Source organism: Uloborus diversus, chromosome 2, assembly GCF_026930045.1.
Source record: "Uloborus diversus isolate 005 chromosome 2, Udiv.v.3.1, whole genome shotgun sequence".
NCBI classification, from domain to species: Eukaryota; Metazoa; Arthropoda; class Arachnida; order Araneae; family Uloboridae; genus Uloborus; species Uloborus diversus.
This window is the reverse complement of record NC_072732.1, coordinates 183017483-183043290: the sequence shown is the minus strand read 5'-3', so window position 1 is coordinate 183043290 and position 25808 is coordinate 183017483. Positions and strand designations below refer to the sequence as shown.

The 25808-nt window shown below is 31.8% G+C and overlaps 2 protein-coding genes across 2 annotated transcripts in view; one reads left to right on the top strand and one right to left on the bottom strand.

The window, feature by feature from the left end:
* LOC129216196 (synaptic vesicle membrane protein VAT-1 homolog-like) overlaps positions 1-18960 on the bottom strand; it is a 43093-nt gene extending 24133 nt beyond the window's left edge. The window contains exons 1-2 of the mRNA XM_054850379.1: positions 18629-18960; positions 17941-18070 (exon numbers count right to left, since the gene is read on the bottom strand). Coding sequence (XP_054706354.1) covers positions 17941-18070; positions 18629-18870 — 372 coding nt within the window. The 5' untranslated portion in view covers positions 18871-18960. The remainder of the gene's footprint in view (positions 1-17940; positions 18071-18628) is intronic.
* Positions 18961-19204: 244 nt separating this feature from the next.
* LOC129216195 (nuclear pore complex protein Nup93-like) overlaps positions 19205-25808 on the top strand; it is a 100643-nt gene continuing 94039 nt past the window's right edge. Inside the window, exon 1 of the mRNA XM_054850378.1 lies at positions 19205-19257. The gene's annotated coding sequence lies outside the window, so the exon portion shown is untranslated. The remainder of the gene's footprint in view (positions 19258-25808) is intronic.

Genomic DNA, 25808 nt, shown 5'->3' with positions numbered 1-25808 from the left:
ATGCTACAGCTATGGTTTTTCTCTTCTCTTGCTATTTCTTAAGGCCAGTTTTAAAATCGAACTGCCTTGCATTAGGATTCGACCGATGCATCGGCGCCGATGATTCAACAATTTAGCCATCGGCATCGGCGGCCAATGCTAACTTGCAGGAAACATCGGCCCATTGGCCTTTAAAATATCGAAAAGCCGATGGAATTGGCCGATGTTTTTGGAAAAAAAAGGACCTTTGTTGTTTTACTTTTTAATACAAAGTAAAAGGAGTTATTGTTTTCATACAAAATTGTTTACTTAAATTTCAGTATGAATTTATTTTAGTCACCCCTGAAAGAGATTTTAATACTGCATTCAGGTACCAAACAAGTTAACTATTGCATTGTTTCTTGCGACTGGATGTACGTATGTATCTCTCATAAGTCATAACTCAAAAACAAGGCCGTATCCAGAAATTTTTTTCGGGAGGGGCCCGGATTAGCACATTGCCCTAACACACTCACACACACATATAGTATATATAGACACACCAAACGCATAAAAATGTTAACATAGAAGACTTTTTGTCTCGATTTTTAATGATTGCACTGTTTGGACTGTTGTTATTTTATTTTAATTTCTTATTATTTTTCTTATTCACCTTGTAGTGGTAAAGATAACAGGAGAGTGTCCCTTTAAGTCGGATGTAGAACATCCATAATTTCAGGGGGTCCGGGGGTTTCTACCCCCCGAGAAATTTTTGAAAAAAAAAATCTGTATTTTGGGGCCTTATATTAGGTAATTGAAACAACGAAAATATGAAAAAAATAGGCAAACAAAGTTTTTAAAAAGTTATACATTCTTTTGCCAATCAAGATCAAACAAAATAAAAATTGCTTGCTCGACAAATCATGCAAAACAATGGACAGAGAGGAAAAACGAGAGAGGAGAAAAGAGAAGCACCCCGTCATCTGCTGTCATCTGCTCATATCGTCATATGCTCATATCGGCTTTTAGTGGAGTTTGTTTTTGATCACTCCCCCTACCCCCACTTGTTTTCATTAAATGCCCTACAGTATGAAAATTGTACAAAATAGTTTAAAAGAAATAGTGTAGACATGCAAAAAATAAGAACGGACGAGTAATATTCTGGTCATTTGGACAATTCATACTTTATTTTCTTGATATGATACAAAATTGAAGAACTTTTCAAGGAATTTCAAAAACTTAAATAATTTTCAAAGACCCTCGAACAGTTGAAATTATTTGAAGCTCTTATAACTTTGTAAGACACACCCGTTTTAAGTTAATAAATGCAATGAAATATTTCTCGAAACAAACTTTTTTTTTTCAATCACAAGTAGTGCAGAAAATGAAAAAGAGTAAAGTGTTATTTTTTTCTCATACTTAAGGTATTAACAGTATGCAGTAGAAGTAAGAAAAAAAATAAAACAAGCAATAACAAAAGAACTTCCCTGATACTGAATTCGGCATTAAATAAATGCAAGACATGAAACATATCAGTCACAAAAATGATCTTGAAAATTATGCAACAAAAACGCGAGAATCGTGATGTTTGCATTTTTTACTCAGGATGTATCAAGGAGCAGAATTTGGCACATCTTGGTAACAAGATGGACTAATCGGATAACTAATCGGAAACTAGGTGCCCAGCCTTTGGGAGTCCCCGGCTTGGAATCAGTAAGTTTATAAGAGTTTTAGGGGGAGGAGGGCAGGGTCGTGGTACAGAGGGGAGAAGGGACACCTGTTGGTCCGGTCCCGAGCTTAAATGGGGTCCAATATCTTTAAACCTAGGGTTGAAAATATAGGTAAACAATATGGAGGGGGCCCAAAAAAGGCATTTGTGACAGCCCCAAAATTTCTGTGCCCGTCCCTGGAGGAGGAAGTGCACAGAAGTCAGTTCGGTAGACTTGAAAAGTCTACCGAACTGACAAGGGGCCTGCCTTGACCCTGGACTGTCCTGAATCGGGAAAGAGAGCAGGAAGTCCTAATTAAAGGTCTAAATTTCAAGTGTACCTTGTGACTAATAAGAAATAGAATTGCTTTTTCTGCATTTCTTCAAAATATTAGAAATCTTGAATGGTAGCAAAATTAAGAATTAAAAAAACTTTGTTATTCTCCTTTTCTGACATTAGGAATTAAAAGAAAAACCTTCTTCTGTTTTACGGTACCAAACATTTCGGGTTTCGGGGGGGGGGGGGGCGTCAGGCCCTCCCTCTGGATACGACCCTGCTCAAAAATAGTAAGCTGTAGAAGGCTAAATTTTCACATGTTGGATGTGCGCATGCTCCAGTTGTGCACTTCCCTTTTTGTTTTCGATCGGGTGTTCTAAAAAGCCTATTAACTGATTTTTTGTGGCTATTAATTACTTACTTCAATGCAAAACTAACATAGCGTCTCAGACTGACGATCATTTAGTGATGTATTGCAGAAATGGAGACCATGGAAACAAATATGAGATAGCGAAACCGGTTTTGTTTCATTTTGTTAGATTCCCGTTGAACCGACGATAATTTCTAATATTTCGATATTTGTAATATGAACCACAGTAATGCAATCTTTTCTGTATCGCTTCGGCGGAGTTACAAGTTTGGGGTGCATCGAAATACATTTTGGGGCCCTATTTCTCTATCACAGAAGTTGTAAACATTTACCATAAGCATTTATTTGTAACTCCTGTGGTGCCCCTATGGTTATGGGGCCTCTCGCGCAATTGCAACTTATGCTATATTTTAAATCCGCCACTGCACGCCAAAACAAACTCGGGTGCAGGTTTTAAAAGGGTTTTTCTGCTCAATGATTATGATTATTTTGAATTCTATTTTTCACTATTATTTTTTGTATTTCCCAGAACACTTGCGCGCCCCTCCTCCCATTCCCTCAATTTCTGAAATTAAACTCTAGTTGTACTTCTGAGTTGTTTAAAACTAACACCATTCATAAAATTAGATTTTTTTTCAAGCTTTGTCTATTGTTTAGGAAGAATTTAGAGCATTAATGTAAGAAATTGATTAAAGACGTTTTGAATGGTGACATAATTCGGAAAACAAAGGGAGTTTAGAATTTTTTTTCTTCCGAAGTGCTGAAGTAGATTCAGAAACTCTTCCGAGGCGTTGGTGGTAGCGGTTCTGTACTAAAAAAATTAAGCCGAAGTTGGGGCCGAAGTTTAACGTTGTCAGTTACTCCAAAATCAGAGGGTGACCCCCCTAACCCACCTCGTCGTTTCAAGCATTTCTTAAATATTTAGCGATTCTTTAGTTTGGTCAAGAAATGTCATTTTGCGTATTTCTTATACTTGTTTCACCTACCTTTTGTAATGCGCCATCTTTTTTGCATCATTAATAGCGATTGATTTTTTTTTCTGTTGTAAGTAACTATTTTTATGTATTTATTTAAAATCAATGCATAAGTTATTTTCGTTTTCATCATATGTTTGATAATATGTTATAGAAAAGTTTCAAGGATTTCCTATTATGCAATTTTTTAAATTTAAGAAAATTATTGTTAATGTGAAAAACTTAATTTGAACTTGTTTGTAGTGCTTCATAAAAGATTCAACAATCAAATTGTTCAATATTACGTGTGCAAACATCAGATCAAGTAGTATATGTATTCAGTTATTAACTTGGTGGTGTAAATATTGAGTTTGTTTATTGTAGCTGCATTTTAAGGATCTCGCTGTTTTCATGGCTATTTCTTTTTTCCGCAAAATTTATGTCACTGTTATACATTTTATGAAAAATGCAAACTTTTCTACTAATAAATTTTAAATAAGTATAAAAATATTCCTATTATGATTTAATATTGTACTTTATCTGTTACCTTTTTTGTTTAATTTGATGATTAAAAAATGTCTACGTGCAATCTTTCCACTTTAATTGCGTAATTTGTTGACGGTTTCATAGTTTTATTCTTAATTTTTTTCTTTGAATGATTAAACAACATAATTTAATATTTTTAACTATGTTTAGTGTACCTAAATCCATACATTATTACAATACTACTGAAATCTTAGTTATATGTTCATTTAAAAAAAATCAATTGCTTATTAAACAGTCTCTTTGTTTTTCCTTTTTTTGGCTGTTGTTCTTTGTCTTCCATCCTACAGCAGTCAAAATAGGAGAAGGATAACTACACCCTATATATATTGTACGTAGTACGATCCAAAAGTTCGGGGGGGGGGGCCAGCTGTATAAAACCTTACCCAGAATAGTTCACATTACCGAAGCACATCCACCTTCAAAAGGTCATCTTGAGGGACTATGTACTCCTGCCAGTGTTCGTATAACTTTTGGAAACACTCCTGGAAGCCATTTTTCGCTAACTTCTGTGATGCAGCTTTATCTTCTCCTGACGGAAGAAAGTCGCGTCCATGCAAATGTTTTTTTGCTGGGAACAGGTAAAAGTCACACGGAGCTAAGTCCGAAAAAATGTTATTTGTTTGTCATATCAAAGTATTGACCAATCGAAGCGTGCATCCTCAACATGAAAGTCACCTTCTTCCCACAATGAAGTTAAAGCAGCAGCGCAAGAGGCCTTAGAGGAAGTTGCGATAATTGTCTTCCAGGAGTCCTTCTAAAAAAGCTATACGGACGTTGGTAGAAGTGCATAGTCGTTCAAGGTGACTATTTTGTAGATAGATGTACTTCGGTAATGAGAACTATTCACGGTAAATTTTTATACAACTTGTCCTCAAACTTTTACATCATACTACATACGTATGAGTTTTCTACTTACTATTTCATAACGTTTTTGAGTGACGTAAGTTGACGCGCATGAAGACATCACAAAAGAATTTGCGATAATTTACTAAGGAGACGTTCAAAATGGATATTTCGGTCATCTATGTGTTCTTAGGTACATATGCATGTACATGTGCGCCGAAAAAACTTGTGAAGTTTAAATTGGATGATCGTAAAATAAAAATTTAGGTCGAAATCTGATTTTTTTTTTGGGGGGGGGGATTATATTTCCTTATTCATTGAAAGGAAGTAAAGTGAAATGAATCAATGATCCTTTAAATCCCTGAATCTTATCAATTCATTTCTGTTTGATTTTTTTTTTTTTTTTTTTTTGCCATCGGCCATTTGGAGGAAAACAATCGGCCATCAGCCACCTTTGAACAATCGGCCAACAATCGGCATCGGCCCAAAAATGCCATCGGTCGAGCCCTACCTTGCATCCCTTTCTATTCTCATTACTGTGAGCAGACTTAGATAAAATGAAAAGCTTTCTGCAAACACAAATCTTAACTGGAAAGTTTTCTGCAAATAATTATTTTGCCTAACTCACCCTTGAATAAATTAAATTTATATGAAAGAAGCCTAAAAAAAAGGGGGGGGAATGCCTTAAATCTTTTTTTTATTACAATAACATATAGTTTGCTTATTTTTCACCAACTGCAGAAAACTGAAAAAATCAATTGTTTTTTCACACATGTGCTTTAAAAGGCTTTCAGAGAAAGGCTTCAACAGAAAAAAACTGGGATCTTTTTAAAAATTCCCTTTAATTTTTTTTTAAATTAATGTTAGCAATTTGAAAAAAAAAAATCTGCAGAGCCAAAAATTTTCTGCAAACACTGTTCGCGCGTTCGTCTATATTATGCAAGATTGACTGTGAGACACTTTTTAGATGATTCTTAAAATTTAATTTTCAAATCAATTTTAAACAAACTTAACTAAACTTTAGAATTTTTGCTTCAATTTAACTTGAATTTACTCCATTATTTAAAATTAAAATTTCATAGTAAAAATTAAAAAGTCATTAGAACATCACAACTAGCCCCTCTAAGTGGTTTACCTTGGGACCAGGGATGGCAAGTTTTTGCCGGGGGCGGAAAAAACCATAGAAAAAACCACGGTTTTTACCGCCCGGCAAAAATAGGTTTTTGCCAAAGTGGCAAAAATAGATTGTGTTAACAACTTACGGACAGTTTTTTTTCCTTTTATATAAAAGTAAAAGCATGAAAAGATTGATAAAATTTTAATTATTTTTATAGTTAAAAAAATTAAGGTTTAACTTACTTTTAAAGTTATGGTGCATTTTTATTTCTAAATTTTTAAACATTAACACAAAATTTCACTTTGTAACATCTAAGACAAATAATTAACTTACATTGAAAATGTAATTAGCTTGTTTATTATAGCATTTTTTACAGAATACTAAATATCTATATAAAGTATATTTAATCTAGATACAACTATAAAATAAAAGAAATAAAAGTAATTAAAAAGCAAAGTACACATTTCTTTAGATTGAAATATCACTTAAATCACCATAGTCTATACCATCTTCATCAAAACCTATTTGTTGTTTAAGCATGGCATAGCAATAAACTAGTTTCATGAGAGAAGCAACTAACAAACGGTTTCGTATTTTTGATTGTACAAAAGAAAAATTTGAGAAATATCTCTCTATTGCAGCAGAACTTGCAGGACACATTTGAAGAGTTGCGACTAGTGTGCAGAAATCTTTAAGTACTGTACTGCATGTAAATGCAGTATTTCTTTAGTGAGGAAAAGTTAATATTTTTCTGTATTCAAGTAAATATTCTGTTATTAATTAAATAGCTTAAAAATCTTAGTGGGGTAAAAAAAGTGATTAATATATATATATATATATATATATATATATATGCATACATACATACATATAATTAGAATTCAATCTTTTTATTAATTTACTAAGCTTAAGTAACCATTCCTTGTTTTAGCATTGAAGGAATTGGCTCATTCTGAAAAAATTGTTTTAGCAAACATTTAAAATCTTAATTTTTGCAATCCCAACATTTCTTTTTTATTTATTTTTCACCTTATAAATTAGAAGTAACATGGAGAGACATAACTAAAATATTAAAGTGCATTATTTATATTATATTGTCACTATTTCTTGATTAACAATATAATGCTACTTTATTTGCAATTAGGTTTTTGCCATTTTTTCCATTTTTGCCGGTTTTTTCCATTTTTGCCATGGTTTTTTCCACTGTCCCGGCAAAAATACCTTTTTGCCGGCAAAAAATCCAACCCTGCTTGGGACACTAGTAAAAAAAAACTTAATTGCAAAAAAAAAAACTAAACCTAATAGGTTAAAAAATCTTTATTCACAAACTTACAGCATAGCAAATTTCATTAGGTTCTACTAGCTGCGTGGCCCGGCTTTGCACTGCCCACCTCGAAAATAAAAGTTATGTGAAGTGATGCGTGTTCAACACTCAAACACGCAACAAAAAATTTTTTTTATTGAACAAAAAAAAAAAAACAGTAACATTTTGTGTGGCAGACAGCGGAAAAATAACCAGAAGTAAACATTTTAAATCCCCTGATTATAGAAAAAGCCTTTAAAACAAAAGTATACTTTAATTTTACTTATTCATATATGAGAAAAAAATGGCAACAGATCTTTTGTCTCAATGATTTTCTTCACGCTATCAATTTTGATAAAAGCAATGTTACAGAAAATTGAGATGAAGCACTAAATAATAATTTGAATGGAGGAAATTCGAAGGCATCGAAGACTCTCATACTCCTTCAAAGTCGACCAGTGCTTGCAGAGTTGAAGTTTGACTGATTTTGGGATAAAGCAGTCTGAGTCGAAGGCTTTAAAATTCCCAGGCAGAGTTCAAAAATATCCAATATTTTGATATAGGGGAGAGTGTTGTACCTTGAGCCTACATGTACCTTGAACCTATGTTGATTGTGGCTCTATCTGTTTAGATAACAAAGCAATTGCACTAATAGTTCACTTTTTAGCCACCAGGGACTTCTACAAATGTGTTTAGTTTGTTGCTACTACTCTCTATTTTGGTCAACAAGGAAAATAGGAAAATTACACTTCAAAAGTAAGTTTTCTCATGCTTATACTTTTATTTTTAACTGGTTAATCAATTTTTATACATTTAGAGTTGTAATCATAATTGATTAAGTATTTTGTTAGCTACAACTACATATGCTTAGAGTCACTTGAAAGTTAGGCTTAAAAGAGCTAGCAGCCATTTTTGCTCAATAGGTCAAGTGTTGTACCTTGACCCTAGGTGATGTGTTGTACCTTGAACAGGTTCAAGGTACAATACTTACTGTATTTTTTGTTTAATATTTTCAATTCAGCCTAGCATGTCAAGACGAATACTCTTTATTTTTCAAAAATGTAGTCTAGGTAACACTATTTGCATTTTATTAAGTGAAGAAAACCATAGCCTAAATAATACTAGGCCTATATATACTGAGTTCAAAATTTTCTTTCAAGAAAAACTTCTTAGAAACATCAAAATATGGTTGTCCTATAACCTATTTTTAAAAAAACATTTAGAAAATAATACTGTTCAAACATCTGTCATTTAAAATATAATTTAGGCTAGAGACTTAAACATTTTTAAAACAGAATTTTGTTATTGTTATTTTGTATTGTTTTGTTATTGTTAGACTAATCCTGTTGTAATTTTCAGATGCCAAGGAGCAAAACTGGAGTAAAAAGACAACCAATATGTAAAGAAGATCTGGAAATGGCAGTAAACAAGGTTGTAAAAAAGGAGCTTACAGCCTACAAAGCTGCAAAAGACTTTGGAGTTGACAAAGCAACACTTTTAAGACATGTCAATAAGTTCAAAGCATCTGGTTTAAATACTTTTGAATACAGAAGCAACAATGACGTGAAAAAGGTATTTACTGTAGAAGAGGAGAAACTTTTTGTGGAATACATACTCAAAGCATCTAATCTTCACTATGGGTTAACTTTAAAAAATGTCAGAGTTTTAGCATATGAATTTGCTAGAGAAAACAAAAAAAAGTATGATCCTTCATGGGATGACAAGAAAATGGCAGGCAAAGAGTGGCTGCGATTGTTTCGAAAAAGGTATTCTAAAGAGCTGTCTCTTAGGAAACCTGAAGCAACCAGCTTAGCGCGATCAACTGCATTCAACAAGACAAATGTCACCCTGTTTTTTACTAACTATAAAAAAGCACTGCAAAACCATCCGGAGATCAGTCCTTATAATATTTGGAATTGTGACGAAACCGGATTATCTACGGTTCACACTCCCCCAAAAATATTAGCCATGAAAGGACTAAAGCAAGTGGGGAGTATGACAAATGCAGAAAGGGGAACAAACATTACAATGAATTCTGCAATCAATGCTGGAGGAGGTTTTATCCCTCCTATGCTAATATTTCCACGGAAAAATTTCAAAGAACATATGCTAAAAGGAGCCCCACCACGAACCATTGGAAGAGCAAATCCATCTGGGTGGTCAACAGAAGATCTATTTTTTGATTTTATCAAACACTTTATTAAGTTCAGTGGTGCGAGCAATACAAACAAAATGATTCTTCTCATGGACAACCATGAAAGTCATATTTCGGTAAAGACAATTAGCTTGGCTAAAGAAAATGGCGTTACTCTTGTGACTTTCCACCCTCACACAACTCACAAAATGCAGCCTTTGGATAGAAGTGTTTACGGTCCTTTTAAAACTTATTTCAGCTCAACAATGAATGATTGGATGATTAGCCCAGGAAATGTTGGGAACCCAGCAACTATTTATGATAATGCAGAGTTGGTTGGACAAGCCTTTCCACTTGCTTTTACCCCGAGTAACATTATCTCAGGGTTTAAGAAAACCGGGTTGTTTCCACTCAATGAAAATATTTTCCCTAAAAGTGAATTTCTGGCCTCAAATGTTACAGATCGACCGATGCAATCTGAGGAAATTGAGGCATCAAACACAAATAGGCTTTCTTCTACATTAGTTGAACCTTCAACTTCATCTATAGGAAGCTCATCAACTTCAACTTTAGGTCTAGAGCCTATGACACCAACGTCTTCACGGTCACGAGTAATGGTCTCTCTAGAAGACATCCGCCCCTATCCTAAAGCATTACCAAGAAAAGAAACACGTAAGGGAAGATCTAAAGGAAAATCTCTAATACTGACAGATACTCCAGTAAAAGAACGTATAGAAGTCGAAAAAAGAAAAAAACAACCAAAGCCAAAATCTAAGAAAATATTAAAAGCATCCCAAAGTAGAGCTGTGAAAAAGATTTTTCAAGACAGCTCAGAGTCTGACATTGATGCAGATCTGGCTGATTTATGTGAAGAAGTGGGGCTTCCCGAGGAAGATTTTTTTTTTCAATTTGGTGGATCCTGATGATTCAGTTATTGAAGGTGGAAGTTTTGTTCTTGCAAAACTTAGTTCTAAAAAAAGTGTGAAATTCTTTGCTGCTGAAGTTGTCTCAATTGACGATGATATTTATTAAGTAAAATATCTCAAAAAAGATGAAGCTCCCAAAAGTTTGCTAGAGTGGACCCAAACACTTATGAATTGGAGAAATGTGATGTTGTTTTTAAATTACTCATCCTACATTATCTGGTGGATCAGAACGACAGCTTCAAAAACTGGTTTTTGGCGTTGATTTATCAAAGTACAATGTTGGTTAACTGCTTCATTACAAAGATAGAATGTTGTTGTTTTTTTTTTTTTTGGGGGGGGGGGGGGGGCAATATTTTGCTTTCAAACTTTTTGTGTTTAATATTTGCTATAAATACATGTTCACTTACTCCTATTTAATAAATGTTAAAATCCTAATGAATTTGAGTTTAATTAACCAAATACACAAGGAATAATTCAACTAGGTTCGAGGTACAATATACCTAGGTTCAAGGTACAATACCAACATTGTACCTTGAACCTATTGAAGGTTTTTTGTTTTTTCTGAATAAGTTCTAAACCATACAATAAAATTCTTTAAAGAAAATATATGACATAAAAAACAGTCAAAGGTATGTAGAAAATATGTATATAAATGTTTTATGGCATTATTTTTTAAATTAAAAATCATCAACTAAAAACAGGTTCAAGGTACACCACTCTCCCCTATATATTTTGATATTACAATATGTTGACTTAAAATAAAATTTTCTTTCATTATTTATATCTAATTCATTTAGCATTTTAATAGAGTTGATTCAGCATTAACTGTGTTACTCATTTTTTTTCTATTTTATCTACTCTTACAGTTATATGATTCAGAAATAAAAAATATGCATCAAGCGGTGCACAGTCATAAGGCATTTTCTTTTTTTCTGACCAATGTTTAATATTTAATTAGGCACTTTTAATATGAATAAATTTGTTACATTATGAATAATTTTATGAACATAAAATAAGAAAGGAATATTACATTAGGGTCATTCCGTGTCAAATCAACACACTTTTTGCAAAAATTTGACCTCACCATCTCAGATTTTAAGGAAATTTGGCACATAGGTATCCTCTATGTAGACTAAGAAAAATACCAAATTTCATTAAATTATATCAACGCATTTAGAAAATATGGCAATCCAAAGTTATCAAAAATCAACCAAAAAAGCATCACCTTGCCTTCTTGAAATATAAATTACTCCTCTCCCAATTGCACTAGAGATATGAAATAAGTGTCATTTTGTAGCAATTGTTATGCTCTTTCTTGTGATATACAACAATGCATATGTTGTAATTGAAAAAATTTTTGAAAATTTCAAATTTAAGTTTTAAATTTCAATTTAAAAAAAAATGCATCTTTAAAAATTCTGAAAAAATTCCAAAAGATACAATAGCTTATTGTTAAATGTTACAAAAAGTTTTAAAATGGGAGGGCAATGGGCTGATGGTTAAAAAAATTTAAAACTAAAGTGGTTTTATCAAAATTTCAACTATAGTAAAAGTCAACTTACTTTGCTATAGAAAACACAACTTTCGGACAGTGAGATGAAGAAAGTTGAAATTTATTCCATGTGATATAGAATGTCATATACTTTGCATAGTTAAAATCATTACTGAAATAATTTAAAATAAAAGTTTTTTCTTTTATGAAGACGGGAAAATAATTAAGAAATAACTGTCGCTTGAGTCTAAGGAAGTTCATTATGTGTTATTGGATAGGGCTTCATTGCTTTGTGAAATATCATGTTCAGGAAGAACATACATTCTTCCAGTAGGAGTCACAGGACTTACTACACATAGGACAGTCACATGTACCTACAGTACATCTGGTTTACTTGGATAATTAAATGATGGGGATGGCCCATGTGGACGAAGGCATGTAACTTTAACCTCGTCATCTTCTTCATTTTTCTGCATTACATAGCCTAACCACCATTTGTTGTCGAAAGCTATTGTAATGTAACCGTTACAATCTGATAATTTCAGTTTATCTTGGGATCTTGAGACATATACTTCAGAAGAGGTTGTATCATATGAAAATATTTTCACTGACAATTTAGTTTGACTTGATGCAACAGGAATGAATGCATGAAGTTGCTGTGTGCCTTTTATTGTTACTGCTTCTTTAAAACGTTCTTTTAGGAATATTTTTGATAAAATGTAGTCTTCTTGTGTACTAAACGTAAAATTTATTCCACAAATATTTTTATCTGCCCATTCATACAGTTTGAGAAGAGTCAAGATTTGATTCTCATATGGTCGTTGTAAGCTGGCTTTGGCAGCCAGTCTTTTCACTGTACCACCAATGCCATCACAAGGCCCTTTACCGTGAGCAGTGGCGAAAAAGTGCCATTCTGCTTCAATTTTAAAATCTTGTTTATGATGGCACAAGTTAGAAAAATTCTTTTTATTTTTGTACTGGGCAGCTGACCCATCGGAAAAGTAAAAGATCTTTTTTGGAGTATTTCCAAATTTTTTTGTTAAAAAATTGATAAATTTTTTTTGAAAAGTATACACAGCTATTGTATTATGTTCAAGGCAATCTGAAATAATAACATAATTCAGATGCTTCATTTCATTTCCATTTTTGTAGTATACTGCAAAAGGATGAATTGTGGCATAATTACTAGCCCAATGGTAACTTTGAGCTTCATCCTGAACTACCATATTGTAATTTTCTGAAAAATCTAACGTGACAGCATACTCAGATTCACTTAAGTTTTCTTTTATTTGGTTCATGAATGCTGTCTGCTGTTTAGCTATGAAATCATGTTTTACTAGAGCTGAAAGCTTATCACAGAGAAGGTCAATGAATTCGGATGATGTTATCTGCAATGTCTCTAAATTACAACGGTCAACATACAACCATTGACGAAATGTAATTTTTTCAATCATGTTTTCCTCAAATGACTTTCTTAGCATTCTCCTAATTGCCGCATCTCCTGGACAAAATGTGCAGTCATTCATTATGCAATTTATTGATGGTGGATTGCATAATATTTTTGCTATACAGTGTTTATAGGTTTTTAATTCGCCATCACTAATGGCTTCCAATTTGGCATTTTCAATCATTAACATCACATTTTGATGTACTGTACACACACACACACTGCATGCGCACCAATTTGGTCCTGCCAAAATGCAGTGTTTTGGTCAAAGCTCAGCAAACTTGGAAAAGCTTATGTCTATATTTGAAAATTGTTCTTTGAATAATGCATATGCCTCTTTCAAGTTACATAAAATGAGTCCTTTAGATACTTTCGTTTTGTTTCCCCTTGCATCAGTAATAGTAACACAGTCTTTCACTCCTGGCATAGCTCTAGTAACATCGTCATTTTCATAGAACAATTTTACAGTTTCAATGACTTCTTTTGACAAATTTTTTCCTGGTTTTGCATTCGGGCTTTCCAAAATTCCCTTTTCCTTAAGTAGCCTTTTTGATTGATGAACCATATAACCAGGAGAATTAAATTCACGCATAATTTTTCTTACCCCCCACGTTTGAGGGAGGCAAGTCAAAATCATTAATTTCTTAGTTCGACTTGTCGAAATTTTAAAGTTTTCTTTAAGGTTTTGTAAAAGAGATTTGTTTAAATCCTCACTCTCATCACTTTCTGACAAAGAATCTTCTACAAATAACTTCTTTTTCACAGCTGAGTGTAACTGTTTCACTTTCTTGGTAGCATAAGTTTTTGTTTTAATTATTTTCTTATTAATAGGGGACTCACCTAGTTCTTGTAGTGATGCATTTAATGTCTCTATAAAGAAATCTGCTTCAAAAGTTGGGTCTTCCTTCTCAGAATCATACCTTGCTTCTTGAAGTTCAGAATGACTGGAAGATGATGTATTTTCTTTTTTAAATGGGCTATTTCTTTCCTGCAATTATCACAAATTTTGGCATTTTTGGAAACTTCCGGATACAAATTGCACATCCAAGAAGTAATATTTCTTAATCATCTTTTATCCCTTATGCTATGACTATTTTTCTTCAGGGTATTGAAACACTGTGCAGTTACAAAGTGGCCACTGCTTGCCATGATTTTAAATTTTACTCCTTTAAAACTTTTGTCTTGGTAAACGAACAAGATATACACACCTTAAAAAAACTAAGTACTTCTCTGACACTAAATATATACAATAATTAAATATTGAGTATTCTTAAGAAAAACAATATAATGAAAATGCACTGTAAAATCCTTTAGTAGATTCTTAAAAATCAAGATTTTAATCAGGAGATAGTAACCAGAATTATAATGGACAATATTTCAAAATCAACTTAGCTGATGCAACATTGTTCAGAATTGTTCAAATAAAAAAAAATACTCTCAAATTTGGCATCTAGCCAAACAGAAATATCTCTTAGGTCTTGCATCATCTTTTCAAGACCAGGCTAAAATGGTAAAATGTAATGTTTTGGAGCTGTTGCATCAGCCAAGTTGATTTTGAAATGTTGTCCATTAAAATTCTGGTTGCTAGCTCTTGAATAAAATTTTGCTTTTTAAGAATCTACTGAAGGATTTTACAGTGTATCTTCATTATTTTTTTTAAAGACTACTCAAAATTAATAGTCATTTATATCAGAATTTTGATAAAACCAATTTAGTTTTAAATTTTTTTAACCATCAACCCATTATCCTCCCATTTTGAAACTTTTTGTAACATTTAACAATAAGCTATTGTATCTTCTGGATTTTTTTCAGAATTTTTGGAGATGCATTTTTTTAAATTTAAAATTTAAAATTTTCAAAATATTTTTCAATTACAACATATGCATTGTTATATATCACAAGAAACTGCATAACAATTGCAACAAAATGACACTAATTTCATTTCTCTAGTTCAATTAGGAGAGGAGTAATTTATATTTCAAGGGAGCAAGGTAATGCTTTTTTGGTCAATTTTTGATAACTTTGGGTTGCCATATTTCCAAAATGAGTTGATATAATTTAATGAAATTTGGCATTTTTCTTAGTCTACATGGATGCTACCTATGTGCCAAATTTCATTCAAATCTGAGATGGTGAGGTCAGATGGGTATGTTGATTTGACATGGAATGACCTATTACTTTGTTATATTAATGATGTATAAATATATCATAAAAATATAGTACGTAACTTTTTGATTATAAAATAAATGAACAATATTAACAAATGATTAATATAATTTTTATATTAAAAATACCTTAGTTGAAAAAATAAATATCAAGAATAAAAAAGTAACATGATACTTTCAAAATAAATATTGGATATATATCGTGATATATACATCGACTGATCAGGGGTCTGGCCAGAGGATATTTGGGTCCGTTAACGGACCCTTCACAAAAATCCGATCAACCAAAACAGACCTTTCACAAAATCCCGATCAAACAAAACGGATCCTTCACAAAATCCCGATCAAACAAAACGGACTCTTCACAAAATTCTGATAAACAAGATCGGATCTGTCAAATTATTTATTGAAAGAGCAAATCTGAAAGCAAAATAACGCATATTTCTGCGTATAAACCGATAATTCTTGGAACCTCTTTTTAAGTCAAATTAGAGGGATCAGCTTATACAAATTCAGCTAATTTTGAAAAAAAAAAAAAAAATGGCACTCTTGGGATGCTCCTGCAAGCGATAAACAATTGCTACTGCCAAATAAATATAATGGTTGTTTGTTTTATCACAGCTAATTAGCGGCGGTGTTTTTGTAAACTTTGCTGAAAAGGCATTGGTAAGCACTTTTCTCTGCTCATGATTTAATAAACAATAATAATATATATCTGCGAAATGAACTTAGAACTGCAAAGGGATAGTAAGGGTGAGGAAAAAATATGATCGCTTCAGATAGTGTTACCAACTTCAAAATTATCACCACTTAGCCTCTGGCTTTGAACCTTTATAATGACTTGATTAGAAAATATTCTCATCATTTTGCCTTTTTAGCCTTTTGGGTGCGGTGCCATGTTTAATTGTTATTTCGGGAGAAAATTATATGGGTTTTGATTTTTCGATGCTAACACAAGGATGATTAACTTTAAATAAACTCTTTTAATTACCTTTTTTTTTTCTTTAGATGTCTACATTTTGAAAAATGCAATCTTTTAACATCCGATATGAGAATCATATTTTGTTCTTTTTTCAAGCTAACTTTGCTTTATTAGGATTCAAATAAATGAAAAGTTTCTTTATTTCTGTTAGAACTCTCATTTCAAGTTTTTAAAGCAAAATTCCATTTTCTGTTATGAGTCAAAAATTAAAATGCTAAATAGATGGTTTATTTTATTTTATTTTTTGGGTCAACTGTTTCCACAGATTTATTGATATGTTTATCATAGGACTCTAAAATGCAATTTTAAAATAATTTTATAAAAAATATTTCTTTTACAAGCCGTTTTTATACTTTTGATGCCTTCACTTTGAGAATTGCAATCTCTTTGCATCCGCTATGGGAATCCGATTTTTCGAATTTTTAATGATTATTACGCTTTGTTAAGAGGTAAACAATTGAAATATCTTTTTATTTTTGTTAAAATCACGGAATTTAAAAGTTTTAAACGAAATTCTGTGCCTTTTAAGAGTGTCTTGGGTCAAAAAGTTGAATGCTGAAACCTATTCTGATTTTTTTTTATTTATTTAAATTTTTGTTACAATTATTTTAACTACTGCACAGAAATATATCTAGTATAATTTAACATAATGTAGAATGGTAGATAAATATTGATGCTTGAAAGAGCGATGCCCCCCCCCCCCACCAAATATCAGAAAAAAAAACAGAATGATTTTCTCGACATAGAAGAGGAAAACACTCAACTTTTAATGTAATTGATGCAGTTTGTGCCATCTCTAAATTCTAAAACTTCGTTTTAACAAAAAAAAATTTTTTTTTTGCGAAATTTTTTGATTTTTTACAAAATTATATCATTTGTCACAAAATTGATTTTTCACAAAAAACGGACCCTGTGAAAAATCCTGGACAGACCCCTGCTGATATGTATCCGCGAACCCTGTCACAGAGTCATTCATTTTTTCTGATTCTGCAGCCCTGCTTTGAATAATTTTTCTTTTTTTTCTTTTCAACATTACATTACCAAAGCAACTTTTAAAGGTTATCTATTTCCAACCTTTTTTGAATTATTTCAAATTGTTTATCAAATGATTTTTATTGTGAAACCTAATTAAATCTTAAATATATGGTCTCATTTAGTCTTAACTGTATTATGAACAAAATTATATTGTTCCTTTGTATATTTTTAAAATCCAGGTAATTTTTCAGTTTTGCCATCTTGGGAGGAAAAAAATTTTGTTCCCAAAATGAGCAAACTTAGTGAGACGCTTTAACTGGGTGGGAAAAAAAGAACATGAAGCAAATTATAAAACTTCTGAGCAGAAATTTCAGGATTTAGTGTAGAACCCTATAATCATTAATTCAGCACACTCGAGTACTGAAAAATTCTTAATCCTTAGTTGCAAACTTATCACAATTTCATGACAACACCTTTGTGTACTTTCCGTTACAAAAAATTTCCGGACAACCTTTTTCAATTAGGCCCATCTATACTGGTCAGCATGTCACCTAATGGCTCAACAACCAATGGTTGGTATCGGCTAGGAAGGACTTTCTGTTACATAAAAATAAAAAGTGCATAAAATCTCAACTTTATGAAAGTAAAGAATATCAATGAAACAAGTGTAATCCTAAGAAAGTGAAAAGATTGCTTCATGAACTGCCTGATATTTAACCAAAATATTAACGTAGCTATTATTACCTGAAAATCGGGCACTCCCTCACCAACGGCTTCAACTTCGCCAGCACATTCAAATCCCATTATCACTGGCAACTTTGGAGGGTTGAAAATAGTGCCTTGTCTCATCATTATGTCCAAAAAGTTTAGTCCGCTGCAAACACATAAAAAATACATCCATCTTAACAATATTTTTCAAGCAAATAGTACATAAAAATCCTGAACTTTGATTTCTGCCTGTGTTTTTGCTTCAGATAATTGACTGATCTGGAAATACCGTGCATTCACCCCCCCCCCCCTCCCTCTAATTTTTTTGCATATCTGAAATTTCTAAAATTTGCATAAAGGTTTATAAGTTTTAAAATAATTTATTCACTTTTTGGTTCATACTGAACACTAATTTAAAGAAAAACATATGCTTGGAAGATTACCCAAAGTCAAAAATTAAATCTTTGAGATACTACGCCGTTTTAGTTCAGGAGGGCAGGAGCTAGAGTTGACTGCACCGAGTCAACGAAATAAAAAAAAAAATTTCTGCTCTAAATTCGACAAGGAAGTACATTTTATTACAGATGCAACATATATTCAACATTATAGATTCATTTCTTCCTTTAATCAATAATTTTGTACTTCAATCTCAGAAAAAGGTTTATACCGGCAGATACAATTATCAATGTATCTATCAGTCGCAACAGCATAAAATTAAACTTACCAGGCTTTGACACGAATCAATACCTCTCCTTCTGCAGGCGAAGGTTCAGGCTTGTTCAGAATTTTGACAGACTTCATTCCACCATAGCTTGTTAAAACTATCGCCTTCATTTCTTTCACAGGCGTTTGCTCCTCAGTAGCTTCTACGGCATCTTGAATATCATTAGATGTCTTTTCTTTAGCTTCAGTATCATTACTCTTCTGTTCGCTGTTTTCATTATTGGCAGGCTTTGATTCTTCCATGATGCTGTCAAGATTTAAAAGTTTACTTAACGCAAAATTATGCCCCACCCTAGGCTTTCAAGTTAACTTCACAATTTCGAGCCGAGCGAGACCGCGAGACGAAGCGCAAAACAACAAATTTTCCCAATAATCGATGAATGATACTAGAGGAATGTTAATCGATAAATATCGATTTTTATAACATTTGTTTCAAATTTAGTTTACGAAAAAATCTATTTTAGTACATACTATTATATTTTAAGAAATTTATTTAATTAATATTATTATTTTGATTGAAAATGAATCGTACCTTCGTGGTGAATATGCTTACCGAACATTATTTTCTACTTGGCAACATCTTCTTGGCCGCAAGAATTAAAAACATTTAAAGCACGGTACCGAAATTTTGTAAGTTTTCATATATATATTAAAAAATTAATTACTTTTTAATTAATTACTAAAGACGAGTAAAATGCTATAATTGCTAATTTATTTCAAAGGTCTCACTAGCTTGACTTTTGAGTTCTGAGCTAAATTAAAAATTTCGGAAAATGACGATTCACTACATGGTTTTGATTGCGGAGATCTGATTGTCAAAGGCTTGTTAGTTTTTGAAAAGGAATTTTCGTAACGTGAAACACTTGGCGCGTTTTCAAAGTTTTTTGCAAAACAAAGCACTTTTAGTTCATTAGTTCAAAACTGAGGCCTTTTGCTTCACTTGAAAAAACGGCTAAAACCACTTATTTCTCGATCAAACCTTGCCAAAAGCAATGTGGCTGAAATTTGAACTAAACTTTGTATTTTATGCAGAGACAAGCCATTAAACAAGTTTAAAAGCGGAATTGAAACGAAAAATATTTCGCCAAATAATTAAAATAAGCCATTGAAAATTAAATGATCCTCCAAATTGTTAAATTAAGCCATTGAAAAGTAAAATGACCTGCCAAATAAGTATTTCAACTCATTAAAGAGCAATAAATTCCATCAAAGTCTGAAATTATGTTTGAGTATCCAAAAGCTAGCAACAACAATTTCGGCAATGGAAACAAACTTTTGCCAATTTGGCATGTTCCATGTTGTGATCAAGTCCGCATAATTTGTTTCAAAAAGCCTAAATCCCAAATTTTCATTCTAAGCCTGCATATTCGTAAAAATAGAAATAGCCACAGAAATAAAAAAAAAAAATTCCAGCCCTGTGTTAAACAATAATTTTGTTTGAAGCAGTTTTTTGATACTGTGTTGCTAGTATAACTGTTAACAACAAACTTAAGAAACTTTAAAGTTGAAGTTAAAGGAAAAATAGTTGGCGTCTTGAAGCACATCAAGATTGGTATATGTACAAATAATGAAAAGATAATTTTGCCGAAATTAATTACAATGAAATCCTGTTACAATGTACTTCAAGGGACCACTAACTTTGTTAAAAGTAATGGAATTCCAGCAATGTAATGGCAACTAACTGGGACAGAAAATTTCTTTTGTTGAAACGGATTTTGTCATCTTGGTATTAGCTGTACATGGCTGCCAACCTTTTTCAGATAGTAATGTGTAGAAAAATGGAAAAAAAAAAAAAAAAAAAATTAGTTTGTGTTTTATGTGGTCTTCTAGCTAGCAAGGTTTATTTACCCCCACCTTTTACCCTCTAATACCATGAGGAGCAAGAGAAAATCATAACATTCAAATGCTCAAAACAATATGCCTAACTATTTCGTTAAAATATAGTAAACAACTTTCAGAAAAATTAATAATTAATGGAAACTTAACTATTTTGCAGCCTACAGCAGTCTTCTTTTTTTTTAATGCAAATCAAGCTCAAATTCAATCAAAGAACTGCAAATTTACAAAAAATGTAGTGTCATTCCACAGTATTTGGCTTCAGAGCTGTGGAAAAAAATGTTTTAATTTTACTGAAGTGTTATATATCATTTTAAAGCTTAAAATCTCTTTTAAATTTTTATAAAATAATATCATTATTTTTACTACCAAAAAAATTACTGAGCTTTTATTATGGACTTAAAGACTTTACGTACGGGACATTTTATTTTTAACCATAACTCAAAAAAAAAAAAATAATAATAATAATAATAATGCAAAATTGTTTTGTTAAATAAAATGCATCTTAAAGAAGTATAATTAAAAAAAATAATAAGTATAAATTTGAATTTTTTTAAAGAAATTTCAATAATTTCTTTCCTTTTATCCTGTACATAACAATTTTAAGATTTTTTTAAATTTAAAACATAATTATAGTTGTGAGATTTGAGCAATATTTTGTTTTCTCTTCACTTTAAACACAAGCTTCCTAAAATAATAAATAACATTATTATGTCTTTAAATTTGTAAGCTGTGCATGATAAATAAAAATGTGTTATGTACGGGACAAAAGTGGGAGTTTTGATAGAAAACTTTTTAAAAAAATAAATAAGGAAAGGATCTTTTTTTTTATTTTTCTTTCATAGGTGGTAGCACTAATATAAAACACTGTAAACAAGAAGTGTTCTCACAATTGTTGAGATGTAAGATTGAAATGACCTCTCTCAATCTTAAATAATCTGTTTATTTACATCAAAGTCTCAAATGCAATATCAATTATGTTTTGTACAATAACATTTTATTTACATATTTGTATTTGCTTTAAAAAATATTGTTTTATTTTATAATTTAAGTAAGAACCACATAGCTTCTACTTAAGCAGAAAGAGTGAAGTCGCATCGTTTAAAAAAGAGAATGACAAAGAAGCAAGCATAGCTGATAAAGCAAAAGAAAGGAAAATAATTCAAAAATACAGAGAAAAGAAAATATTAAGTATGTCTGAGAAAGAGAAAACCAAACTGAAGCAATATGAGGCTGAAAGAGAGCCCAAAGAGAAAGAAACTTAAAGAAGATAAGAAGTCAAGATGCAGTCCCACTTGAAAAATCACTCATACCTTCCTTGTTGACACCCCAAGTTATAGGTAAAAGAGCAAAGTGTATTAAAGGCATATTACCTACAACACCTATCAAACAAAAAGCAATTATTAAAGATGTTCTCAAAAATTGGTCACCAAATAAAATGATTATTTTTCCCCAGATAATTAACTTGAAACTTTTAGAAGGAATAAATAAGACTGCACAGAAAAAAAAACAGATGCTGTTACTGAAAATCGAAAAGAGGAAGTGTCTAAATTTTACAGACAAGACTCAATAAATAGAATTTGGCCAGGGAAAAAAAAATGAGTACATTTCTATAAAGAATCTTGCCACAGGAAAGTGGTCAAAACAACAAAAAGGAATTTTAGTCATGAAAATTAAAGAAGCTTATCAGTTATTTAAAAAAGAATGACAGATATCAATAGGTTTTAGTTTATTTGCTGCTCTTCGTCTAGCTAAAGTATTTCCAGTTTCTCAGAAAGATCATGAAGTATGCATGTGTTTATATCATGAAAACAATCAAACCATTCCAGAAAAAAACAAGATATTGAAAAATAATTTTTTTGACTACAATTGAAGCACGCAAGCCAATAAATAATAGAGGACATTTTTCCATATCACTGGAAGATGTGAAAAAAATTGAAAACATTATTGATGTTTAGGGACTTAAGTGGTTTATATAACTTTTTGAATAGTATTTATTATCATAATAATCAAGTCAATCAACAACCTAGAAATGTTTAAAATTTAAATTTGTTTAAAAATATAATATAATAAATTAAAATTCAAATAAAATGTTAAATTATACTAATTATTTTTTAAAAATATTTTTACCATTAGTACAAAATTAAATACATAAGTAGAATGTATAAAATTGATGTTTAAATTATTTTTGCTTTACTTTTAAGGAAAACTGTTTTAAAATCAGAGATCCCGTACGTAACAAACAGCCTTGTCCTGTACATAACAGAAATAATTAGCTCTCAACAATTAATTAAGCAATTTTTAAAAATTATTTTATAGTTTATCAAAAGAATGAACATTTTTGTATCTAACTATTAAAGTTTTTTATAAATTCAGAGAAAACTTCAGGAGCAGAGAGGTATTAAAATAATAAGAGGTACAAAACTTAATTATTTAACAAAAAAACTCACAAACAGCTCAAATCTTAAAAATTTAATAGCATAATATAGCTGAAAAGATGAAGAATGCATTAAAAATAATTAAATTATTTTATTTATAACTCTAAAAAAAGTAAAAATATGTCAATATTTGACTGAAATGTCCCGTACGTAACACATGAATACTATGGAATGACCCTATATCTATAAATATAATAAAATGAGATGTTTGTGTGTGTGTGTGGCGTGCATTCCGGGAAAACGGCAAAGCATAGAAAGATGAAATTTGAAATATAGGCGCAGTTTTTACCGATGATGTGCACCTCGGGCTTTGATTTTTTTTATATTTTAATTAGAAAAAAAATATTTAATGTTTTATGTGATTTTAGTGCTTTTTACCTCACATACCCCGAACCAATCATGCCACACAAATATTTTTTTGTACTATAGTGTAGAAAATTTAATTTTAAATATAATGAATAAAAAAACTCGAAAATAGAGCAATTTTTGTATTTTTTATGAATTTTTGAAAAAATCTTTATTTTGCATTTTTTCCCAAGTTTAGTTTTTTTTTTTAAACTCATCCTGCAAAATGTATAATAGCCTCTTTTCTAAAATTTAAATATGTGATAGTGAGAACTTTTCAGCCTCTTCAGAAAAGAAAAGTTTTCAAAAATACGCAATAGTTTTTTTTTTTTTTTACAATTTTTTAAACACAGAACGAAGATATGAGCTCTCGCTTCACCGAAGATCTGCTGTCTGCTGTGATGGCTTTGAATATGATGTAACGAACCCGCACGATCTTACTGAAGTAACTTGCTTTTTCCCCCCTTCCTTTCAAAGGATTTATTCATTTTTATTTTCTTCCAAGGATTTCGTTTGTTTCTCCCCCCCCCCCCCCCCCCCGGACATTTTGCTAACCAGAAAATTTAGAGATGGATCAAATAGGTAGATAGATAGATATTGAGTGCACAAAAAATGTTTTTTACAAATTAATACTTTTTTCATTGAAAAAAAAATGTTAATTATATATACTATCAAAGCTAGATATGCATAGATCTACAGATAGATAAATATGGTATATCCAGGGGCGGACTGGCTACCTTTGGCCGGGTCGGCAAGATCATATTTTGACCCACCATTGTGAATTTAAAAAAACAAAAACAAATAAATACTGCTTCTATATAAGCAAAACTACATGTGCCCTATTCCCACCATACTTCAAAGCGTAAATATTTGACAGGTTAGAGACACATGTAATGATAAGAACTCAAATTGAAAAAAAGGAAAGAAAAAACAATACTTGGCACTCAAAATGCTTTAAGTTTTTAATTTGTATTTAAATTACATGAATATATGGTACAATAACACCATTCCATGGAAAAACGAATATTTTGTCAAGAGCATGACAGCTCATATATTTCATTAAAATAATAATTTAGAAGGATAATAAACAAAATTTTGGGACTTAAGGAATCACAAACGTTTGTGTGATTTGTTAAGAAAAAAATGTTCATTACATTTTAAAATTATTAATTTTTGATAAAATAGATAAGCTTTCACGTGCGGAACAAAGTTGCGGTTTTTTCGAGGAATAGCTCAAAAAGGTTGAACTGTAAAATTTGGGCATTGAAATAAAGAAATTAATTTCACTCAAGCGTTGAGCAACCAAGATAGTTCTGCTGAACTAAAAGCTATACTGTCAATCACTTTATCATATTCGTAATTAAATGATCGCTCGACATGAATCAGCATATAGTCCTCTTGAAGATCTTGTAAAATGTTTGATTGTAAGCGATTTTTGCCTACTTTTGCACAATTCGATAAAGTACACAATACATTTTGCGTTAAGGAATTTAACTTCAGGAAAGCGAGCAGGATCTAGCAAAGCAATGTCTTATAAAAGTGGTTCATTTGCAACAAATCGTGCATTGAGTAGTGAAATTGTGGTATCCAAAATACTGTAGTAGACATTCACCTCAAACAGAGCCGGCCTTAGCAGATGCGGGGCCCGACTGGAGAGATCTGGTGGGGCCCTACAGAGCTGTGATACAAATTCGAGAAGTGCCGACCGAAAGAAATGAATGAATGAATGACCACACACACACACACACACACACAAAAAATAAGTGTAAATTTTAAGAACATAAGAAAAATAGCTCTGAGAATATGCTCAATCACATGCTTTTGGTGCACGAGAAAAGGGGGGGTGAAAAGATGTGTGGGGGTTAGGAAACGGCGTCCCGGCTGCTGATTTCTTGTTCCCTTTTTTTTTTTTTTGTAAAATTGGACGATATTGTGGGATTTTAACATGGCTGATTAAATTAATTCCAAAAAATGTGGAATATTGCCTCCAAAACCGTGATAGATGGCCACCGTAGACTTTCTTCTTCCAATTCAAAGTTCGATTATCGTGAAATAACACTAGAAAAGTCCATTTTTTTAGTTGGAATTTAATTTTCGTGGAATAAACCAATCCACCTATAAAAAATAATTTTTGTATCGATCATTACTGTGCAACTTTGAGAAAATGAGAAGTGAGGGGGCAATTCCCTTCACCATTGGAAGTGAGCGGGCAGTTGCATCCCCCCCCTCTCGTATGAGCGGCCTACGCAATTTACAGCTTAGACGGAAAAAGAAAATGCACCACAATTTATCAGTTCTAAAAAAGGAATTTTCGACTACATGCAAAAAATCAGCCGTCTTTGGGATGTCAGAAGTGGAACGGAATTGTTGGGAACATGGGAGCTCTTCTTGGGAGATTTTTGGAAATTAAAGTTTTAAAAAAAGCAGTTTTGGTACGGAGACAAGGGTTGGGGGGGGGGGGGGCGTTCGAGGTCAGATAAACCACCCACGGTCCCCAGAAGAGTCTTCAAAGCTGACGTCTAAAATCGCATTGGACAATTCTGTGTAAAATGAAGGGAAAGT